General features: G+C 39.7%; 1 protein-coding gene across 1 annotated transcript; it reads right to left on the bottom strand.

Annotated features, from left to right (window-relative positions):
- Window positions 1-1,101: 1,101 nt before the first annotated feature.
- On the bottom strand, window positions 1,102-9,612 carry LOC107396179 (syndecan-2-B). Its single transcript, XM_015975759.3, has 5 exons — window positions 9,351-9,612; window positions 3,472-3,595; window positions 2,677-2,879; window positions 2,106-2,328; window positions 1,102-1,950 (listed from the first exon to the last, which is right to left on the bottom strand). The coding sequence occupies exons 1-5, from the start codon at window positions 9,408-9,410 to the stop codon at window positions 1,787-1,789; spliced, it is 774 nt and encodes a 257-aa protein (XP_015831245.1). The 5' UTR covers window positions 9,411-9,612; the 3' UTR covers window positions 1,102-1,786.
- Between the last annotated feature and the right edge of the window lie 676 nt (window positions 9,613-10,288).

Here is a 10,288-nt window from a genome sequence, read left to right as displayed (position 1 = left end):
GACCACAACTTCCTGTTTATTCCAGCCATGGTGAATAGGTAGTTTGCATTGGAAAAGTTTTCAAAGTGTTGCTTCAAAAAACAGATAAAAGCACTGACAAACAATTTTAGCAACACAAGAAAGACAATGACCTTTGACTCAAACATAGCCGACAGTCACGCAAAATCCAAATGCAGAGATCAAAGTGACATGTATGCGGACTTTCAAATGACCTGAAATCGGACTCACTTTGTAGATCTGAAGCTGAACGCATGCCCGCTTCGACTGCAAAGCCACAAATCTGAGTCATGCTGTCGACTAAACACTGGTTTGAAACATGGCAACATGACGCATTTAAAACATCTGCATCAATAAAAGGCAGCTGTGACACCGTCCTGATGCTTTAGAAGCAGGTGGCTAAAAATCCATACAGGAGATTTTTTACTTTTATACAAAAACAGCTTCAGCAGCAGAGCGTAGAACACCACCACCCTTTTGTCGTGGCGGTTGACTCCAACTGCAGCTTCTACATCCTTCTTTGGCTATATGAGGTAATCTGAGAATTTGCTATGAAACGACTATTTACATATATATTTGCTGATGAAAAAGAAATAATATATATCTCCTTTAATACTAACTGCATGTTATATTCTCTAACCTGCTTTAGTGTTTGAAATCTAAAACTTGAAACGCCGACACCGTCTCCTCACTGAAACCACCATGGAAGGGACGGTGAGGGAGGAATGTGATTTGGCTGTCTGCAGACACTTTGGCCACTTCTCTGGGTTCTGAATTATAGTTATTAGTTGTGGCTTAACTGTCTCCCATCATGCCTGCAGAACAAAGTCACCAAGTAAAATAATCCCTAAAGGTATTACAAATGTTCCAGAGGTGCATACCTGAGGGTCTTTTTACTCTGGAACAATAGAACAGAAATCTCTTTGAGCTCAGCTTACATATCTTCTTAACACAATAAAACACTTTTTAAATCTACTAAAATTACTTTCATAAGACAAGTAAAGCACTTTTATATTTGGTCGTTCCTTTAAGTGTCAGATATCTGTAGGAATACACACGTTTGTACCGGCAGAGTAACAAAATCTCTCAAAGCAATACTGGACAGCATATGAAGACATATTCATTATCATAACAAAAATATTCATTTCAATAAGGAAGAATGAAGAATATGATACATAACACACACAGCTGTTAAACACATGACCTCAAAAGAAAAAGGGGGACAGATCTGAAGGCCCTTTGTAATACTATTTGCATATGTGGTACCATTTCAATGTAAAAGCAAACAACAAATGAAAGACATTGAATCTGTCTTTCTTAATTCGGTCCTTCGCGTTGTGCTGTAAAGCGGAGCTGCACGGCTTCAGCTGTAGGTCCTTTAAAAGCAACAGTGGATTACAGCGTGGTCCAACTTACAGAGGATCTAAAGGCACAGTGTTATCAGAGGTTTAAAGTTGACGTTGGAGCAGCTGAGATCCATCGAGATAAAGAAAAGATTCCTTTCATAAAATGTAAAGTGACATTTTTATACCAAAGTCCTTCTTAGATGAGAAAAGACAAATATGTTTGTGTCCTAATGAGTTTTTCTGCAGAGAAAGAGACATTGAGTAAAGAAAAGCATCAAACGATGGCAGAGGTGGAAGGGATGGGACAGTAAAAACCAGATGGTGTGCTGGAGAGAGCAGAGAGTTCAAAACTTCATCTAAATGAGTCGTCGTCAGCTGCTGGTAGATGGATTCGCTTCCGTCCTGATTGGCAGGACTCCACCTCAGATTGGGCCCGTCTCACTTCAGGCATAAAACTCCTTGGTTGGTGCTTTGTGATACGCTGTGGCAGAGAGTTTGATGTCTCCTAGATCGTAACTTCCTTCATCCTTCTTCTTCATGCGGTAGGCGAGGAGGAGGAGCAGGAAAACGGCACAGAGGAATCCAACCACTCCACATGCAATCACAGCTGAGAGAGCAGATAAAACACTTAGTAGACTTTATTCCACATTTGTTGCAAATGTTAACAATGGTCCTTCAGGACTGTTCTGCCTTTTGTAATTCACGTTTAGAAGCAACACAACGTTTATCACAATGGAAAAAATAATGAACATGTGTCCTTACCAGCAAGCACGTCGGTCCTTTCCCACAAGTTCTCAGAGGTCACCTCCTTCGCAGAGTCCACTTTAAACTTTCGCCCATGCCGTTCTCCTTCAGCAGAACTTTTTCCATTATCCACCCTGTTCTGGATTTCCTCCTCAACATTTTTAGACTTGGGGAGGTATTCAGTTGCGTCGATGAAAGGCGTTTCAGTAGCGGTGGGCACGGTTGTGTCCGTTACTGGAATCTGTGGGAGAATTACACGACATGACAACAAAACACACACTGGAATCAGTCTGAGCGATCAGCTGGATTTAGATCTTTTCTCACTGGAACTATGTTAGCCATTAAAGTCAAAGCGAAACGCTGTCAAGGCACTTCAAAATTGAGATTATTATTATCTCACAAACTAAAACATGTTAAACGAATATATGCAGTTACTCAGAAAATGGATCAAAAGTTTAAATTATTACAAAAATAATCAGAATTCAAAAACAAAACTCCTGAAACTGTTGTAAACCGTTAACATTTGCTTTCCTTAGACAAATCAAACAAACAAAATGTCACTTTAAAGAAAATGGGTGTTTTTTTTTACCAGATCATCTTCATCCCTTCCATCCCAAGGGAAAGAGTTGTCCTGTTCCTCTGCTGATGGTGTCGAGTCCTGCCTGCCTGCCTCTGTGGTTGCTGGTTTGTGGGCGGAGTCTGTTGGCTGTGGTTGAACTGGCAGATTTTCTTCTAAGGCGGTCCAGGTGAAGTTTAAGAGCCCTGTGATCTGTTGTTCTTCATCACTGAAAGCTGAGATAGAAAGCAGCATAAACCATCACGAGCACATTCCCCCTTCTGACTCTCTGATCAATAATTTATGGCTCCAGTTTAAATGAAAATCCACAGACAGTATGTTCACAATGAAAGAGTAATCTGATTTTTTTTAATGGTCATCACTTCAGCAGATGTATAAACGAATGGGAACTGTGTGACTTCCGGCTTATTTCTATAAATATTCTGGCGTGAACATTTAGTGATTCATGCAGAGACTAAGAAGGGATTATCTCACTTTAGAGGCTTCAGAGAAACCTCGCCTAGTTAAGAAAACATCACCAGAGGACAAACACCTGGTTTATTGTCTCACTGTACAATGGCTCTGCCTGCTGTACCCCTCACTCATGTCTACATGGAAAATCATGGCTGTTTCAAACAAATCATCATGATACATGTTGGACAGGAAGAAGATTCACTTTAAAATTATTGAGAAAATCTATGCAATAAAAATGATTTTGATCAAAACACTATTTATAATGAATGAAGGCAAAGCACCACTCAGTGCACTCATAAGCTATTGTTATTATTTTATTTCTAAAATATCCGACTCTACTTTTATCATCCTCACCATAGTCTCCAGATCCTGAGCCTGATCCGTCATCGTCACCTTCATCATCTACAGGGGAGTCCCCTGATGCTAGGCCTTCTATATACAGGTCATCTGCAGTGGGGGACAGAGACGAGACAAAGACCTGCAAGAGAAAACAAAACATTCAAGAGAACAATCCCTGAAAACAAATGTGACAAAAGGGGGAAAGAAAGAGAAATTCACACGTGTAGAATTCTCCCCACTAACTGGATCCATGTGAGTGTCTACAGTTTCAGGGTAAGACAATCCCTCTGATAACCAGGGATGTATGCTGGCCAAATATGCAGAAGTGTGCACCGCTTTGAGCAGAACTACAGCTAGTACTGCTTCCATGCTATTGTGTGCACAGTAGATCTGAGCTGCATTCGTGCTCATTTCATGTGTCATGGTAGTAATTTGTGATTCTTTGCAGAGCCAGACATCAGAGACCCAAATGGATTTTGAAAGGAGAAGGAGGAAGAGTAGAGGAGGGGAGGGAGCTTCAAAGACAACATACAGCACATGCAGGCTAAATAGCCCCCCCCCCACACACACACACACACAAAGAGTTTTGTCAGTCTGGAAGAGCTCCTTCTAACCCAAACGCTGCACAAAGCATGGTGATAAAAACCAAAGACATTATCTAATCAGTCAGGAGTTCATATCAGAAGCAGCTCAGGGAAACAAATGTAAAAAAAAAAAAAAAAAAAAAAAACAGACTTGAAGAAGACATGAGAGGGAAAACACAGATGGTGTCAAGAAGAGACACAAACATGGATGAATATGGCCCATTGAGACTGGAAGTATGCCTGGTATGTATACTATGCTTCTACTAACACAGGTGCTGAGAGATATGAGAAGGAGAGCGACTAGAGAAAGGAAGAAGACACATGTGGACACTACAGTGTTTGTCTGAAAAACAGGTGCTGGGGTCAATAATGGAAGGTGTAAGAAAAATATTTCTATTTTACTGCCCTAAATATTACTTGAGGGAAGTTATTTAAAAACAACAGAAAAGTTTACCAGATCTATTTACTACAAATCTTTAACAGCATGTAAAATGATTACATCAAGAGCAACCCAAAATGTCACGGTGAGGAGAAGTCAGACAAGTTTCTAACTTCCATTCTAACATACATAACAGAACATTTGACAATAAAAATGAGTAGTTTTTTTTGCTGTAGGGGCCTCCGATAGCCAGTGCTGAGCTCTCAGACACATTTATAACATAACAACAACATAAGACAAGCCAGATGTTGCGAACACATTATAGTGGAGTCAAAACACTATTACCATCATTTATATTCCATATTATGGAAAATCCACTTTATGGATATTTTCAACATGTAATATTGTTGTTTCCTCATGAAAAGAACACCCAACCCCGGTTTGGCTGCGTTCATGCATTTTCCCATTTCAGCTGCAAATTTAGAATTTTATTTTGAAATTCCTGAAACTGCCTAATTTATAAGTTGTACATCACTCCATCTTCCTGCTTCTCTCCCGGACGCTAGTCTCTGGTCTGAAACCTGTCCCCCTAGCCAGCTCAGGATATGTGGTGCAGGTGTCATGTAGGAGACTTGGTGGTCTAGCGGTAAGTGTGCTGGGCTGGTACGCAGCTTCGGTCTGAGCAGTAACTTTTTAGCTGCACTTGCCACTATTATGTTCTCAATCCTTTAATGGTAAACTGTCTACAGTGTAAGGACTAATGTGTTTTTGTACTTTATTTAGCCAGTGCGAGTCCATAAGTGAGCAAAGTAAATCAACTAAAAAGCTGCTTGGAAACGACCAAATTCAAAGATGTTTAGAGACACAAAATATTTTGCAGGAAATTATCAAAACAACTAAAATATAAAAGCTTCAGCTGACTAAATGACTGCCGACACACCGGGATTCGAGCCCACGTCAGCACCAGGCAAAGCTGAGATACCAGGCAGACGCCTTTACCACTGGACTACTATAACCTATACAGTAACCAACCGACCTAGTCGCTGTTGTAGGCACATCAGAGCGGGGGTGGGCGGAGTCTCACTGAAACAGAGCGTTTTATTTCTGGGTATAAATTCAGGTGGACAAAAACAACTCGTATTTAAGATAAACAACACATCAACAGTGCCAACGGTAACATTTGATCGTATACTGTGCCTAACTTTGCTCTCAAAGATTTAAAATAGAATGATCTGGAACCTTTAAAGACAGATCATCACAAAGCAGTGAGACTGAAATACAAGGGGAGCCTCCCGATTCCCGTTCTTTAGTCAGGGATTCATAATCCAGATCCTCTTGTCAGAACATACAAAGAAAAAGTGGGATTACATTAAATTATCCTTCAAATGTTCAAGCCCAGCTGGGATGTTAATAGTCTCCTTTGAGAACAGGTCAGGATCAAGTCCACCCTGAAGTATCTGTCTCGATGAAGGGAAGATCTCCTTGTAAGACCAAAACAACGGTTCTGACTTTCACCTCGGGTGATACAGAACCGGACCACCAACCAACCAGTGACTCTAAACATTCTCCTCCTGTCTACCAAGAGAGATTATCAGATTAAAACCACGGGGATCATTTACACAGAAGGAGTCTTTATTTAAGAAAATGAGGCTCATGCGCAATTAAAAATCAAACAAACTCATCAAGAAAAAGACATTTTTGCTTTTATCTATGATGAAAGTGAAAGTTATGCTGTGAGCTGGCTGACTCGATGCAAACAGAACATTTTGGAATGATTAATCATGGCGGTGTGTTTAAAACTAGTTATTTAGATACAAATGCGTGTCATTTGATTGTTATGATTTGGGCCAATTCATAAGTTTTTACTTTGTTGAAGATGTCAAATTTGACTAAATATTTCAAGTTTCTCACAAAATCAAAAACAACAGCAGAATAAATCTGTTTCTTTGTGCATCGGCCTTTCCTTGAAGCAATGACATTAACACTTCACATCTGGAAAACATACACACACACCCCATACACACACAGTACATATATCAATGTGGTTTCCTATAGAGCTTTGTCAAATTGAAGAATGTTTACTGGAAACAGCTGGATTACGGTGGTAAAACTCTTCAACGGGGGTAAAGTGTGATGGGAGTTTTATGAAATCTAGAGATTACAATCATAATCTGTGCTGGGATTAAGAGTTCGATCATTTTCCAACGAGCTGGAATTCTGTGACACGGGTCAAAAGTGACCTTGTGTAATAATCCTTCAGCAGTGGCAGTACGCAACGCTGTGTATTTGTGTTTGATAAAGGCTAAAAGTCAAACAACGTTTCACCCCCACAGCAGTTAGACATATTTTAGCTGTTTCAGTCTATAAACTATCAGACACAGAAGCAAACAGAGCCCTTTTGTTTCTGCTCAGCAGGCCTGGACAGCGCTTCATTAGAACAGCGTTCTCAGACATGTGACATATTATCTACTTCTGCCGTGAATGATGTTAGGAGGTTCCGCACTGAGATAAAGGTAATTTGAAGCTGCTGACCTCAAACTAAAGGTCCTTGTTCACACAGCTTTGGTTTGCTGTGTGCTGGTAAAAAAAACAGTTGCCCTGTTATATAAACGTCTGTTTCTGTGGAAAGCTTTGTTCTACCAATAGGACTCGTGAAATAATTGGCCACAGCTTGAAAATACCCACCGAGCCCATAGAGATGGGAAGCTGGATACTATGGAACGGTTTTTCACAGCCACAGATGTGTACACATGTGTACGGTCCTCCCGTTCTGCATCAAACAATGTTGTGACTAATGCTGATAACTGAGCACTCCGAACTTCAGAAAGGCCAAAATGTTTACCACTTCACAACCACGAGGAATCTTGGCCAACATTTATTTACGTTACCATCTAACCATTTCACATTTGTCCTCCAGACATGTGTTGGAAGAGGAGTTTAGCAGCCGTTTAGCTAACTGGCCTCAGCGGCACCAAGGAAACAAATGTAAACAATAGTGTGACGAGGTGTCACTCACTTCCTCCAGCCCTGTGCAGTTGGATGGAAAACTACATGTACTCCACGCAGACACATGCTTGCCTGGACAAGCCCAGTGGGACTCGCTCTGAGTCATCCATCCAGAAAATGACAACCACCAGCTCACAGGCTGCGATGAGCTGAACGGCTTTCTCAACGTTCAGCTTTCAGATGAGAGCTGCATCATAGACTAAACTCAAATCTATCCTACCAGGAGAAAGACGTTTGATTGGATGACCCAATCCATCACACCCAGCAAATAGGAAAAAACCTGCATTAGATGCGTAAAAAGATTCAGAATGACCATCAGTCAGTAGTGTCATGCTGGTGAAAAACTTAAGTAGCTGGAAGATTTGAAAGAACAATCTTTGCTTTTCAGTGGGCCAACGTTGTTTTATTTGCAAATGTTCATGTTTTTAAATGTACTCTGAATTTAACAGATTAGGAAAAACCATAAGAGAAAAAATATTAATTAGGCTGAAAAAAGATTAATTACACAAATCATGAGGTCTACAAGGGAAAAATAGCAAACTCGTGATGCACTGATTGTGGTTTTGAGCAGATCTTGGACTCTTGCTCATCACTGATAGTAATTTTAACCCCTTCTGATTTACCTCAGAATTAAATATTCATAGAAGATATTTTTTAAAACTGTCTGGTTACTTAAAAATGTGTTAATCTGGAAGTAAAAAGACTTGATGATGAGTTCACGGACCAGGAAAAAATTGGATTTTCTTTATCATTGTGCAATGATTCAGATCTATTTTCTAGTTGTAGATCCATATTGCCCCCACACACACACACACACGCTTGTATTTATGTGTCTGTGTGGACCGCCATTGATTTCCATTCGTTTTAGTGACTCCACTATGCCTAACTCATACCCTAACCATCGGGGTTCTATTCCTAGCCCTAACCTAAGCTATAACCTAGACTCAAAGTTAATTCACACCATAGCTTTAAAACCAAGTTTTAGGGTGCTCCACATTGTGTGGACCAGCAAAATGTCTACACGTTACTGGTTAAAGTCCAAATTTGTCCAATTAAACATGAAGACACACACTTTTTTGTCCCATTTGACATCATCTTTCTTCTCATTTATATCCAACAGCACAGTCTCAAGTTTCATCTTTTACTTTCACAATATGAAGTCGATAAATCTTAAATGTTCCTTTCTGCTGGTGACGTTTATTGGATCACTTGGGATTTTTACACTCAATAAATCAAGCAGCCAGGGCTTTGTATTTCCCCCCTCATTTGTGACAGTAAACATAGCTGTGTTTGAGCTCGTCATTTCCAGGTGTTTCCCACTTTACAATCCAGACAGACACGGAGAAAAACTAAGAAAATTCAAATTAAAGATCCACTGTAATCCATTATTTTTATTTTAGAAAAATAACTCAGCGATTTGTACAACCTAAGCCCTGTGTGTATGCTTCAGGCCTGGTCTGGAGCTTCAGGTTTAAATGTCACAGTTGTGAGCCAGAGGCTAAACAGACTAGTAAACTTGACACCAGCTGGAAGTCTGAACTTGGCTCGAATTCGCACCGCGGGTTGTAGGAATCCAGCCTGTCCCAGGCCAATCGCAAACCTCTGATGCTGTTGCTAAAAAAAACAATAATTTATTTCATATTAATCACCTGTAGGACATGAAATCTAAACTAGAAACAAAAAAGAAAGCTAAAAAAAACACAAAAAACGTTTTAAATGTTCAAATATTAAAAAAAAAAACATTTTGGGAAAAACGGCAAGAAGAAAAACAACAATTGTGTGATCAAACGTTGAGGAGGTTTGGCTGTTGCTAGCGATATTCAACGATTTATAAAGTAGATTTTATCTAAATAAAAGACACAAAGTCACCCGTGTCCTTCCCGGGAGGCATGTAAAACAAAATCTGTCATTAAAAGCTCGTTTACCTTTTCCCTGATGAATCCAGTCGCGAGCCCGACGAAGAAGAAAAACCACAAATTCCTCATCTTCACAACCAAAGAACAAAAAAGAACAAGTGAAAAAAAAGTTGGACCACTTGGGAGAAAAGTGAAAAAGATCAAAAGAAATTCACTCGGACAGAAAGAAGTGAGAAAACGGTTTAAACGCTCTTTCTAAAACTTTCCTCTACGTTTAGCTAAATCTCAGCAGCCTCCGCGCACTCCTCTCCTCGCGACGGTAAGTTACACTGAAGTTGTTTGGAAGCTGGCTGTTAGCGTAGCAACGCGCTGACGTAAGCTGAACGTGACTGTGCGTGACGTTCATTGAAGAAGGTGGGTTGGCGGAAATGGGGGAGGTGGCGATGATCTCACAGATCTGTTAGAAATGGCAGCTGCTTAGACCATTTTATAAACACTGTACTGCATTTTAAACGTTCCAGCTCGTGTTTTATTGTCACCAAATTAAAGAAAAGTGTCTTTTAATTAATATTATTATTTTAATTATTACCTTCTATTATAACAATCATAATAAGAACATAATATATGTTGATTGACTGGTCATGGTATTTTTTTTACATGAAAACAATACATTTATCGCAGCGTTGTACAAAACTGTGAGTTCTCATTAGATTTTAAGAGCAAAGCATTTTTCAGTCCTTGCAATTTTTGACCATTACTTTTTAAAAACTTTCTAAAGTTAAGGCTCATCTATAGACTACCTTTTTCCACTCATGTACTGTCTACCACTAGTTTTCTCATGGAGTTTTTTCTTTTGTGTGTTTTTTTGTCACTGAGCTGAGAATCAATCGACAATCTCTTAAAGCTAAGGGATGAATCTAAAAACTCGAGAGTTCAGGTTTTATGGTTGAGATTATTTTTTGCCCATTTATGGAGCGATCTGCCCTTTCTGCAACTTGGCTTACATT

This window comes from Nothobranchius furzeri, chromosome 5, assembly GCF_043380555.1.
Source record: "Nothobranchius furzeri strain GRZ-AD chromosome 5, NfurGRZ-RIMD1, whole genome shotgun sequence".
In the NCBI taxonomy this organism is placed as follows: Eukaryota; Metazoa; Chordata; class Actinopteri; order Cyprinodontiformes; family Nothobranchiidae; genus Nothobranchius; species Nothobranchius furzeri.
This window is presented reverse-complemented; position numbering and strand designations above follow the sequence as displayed.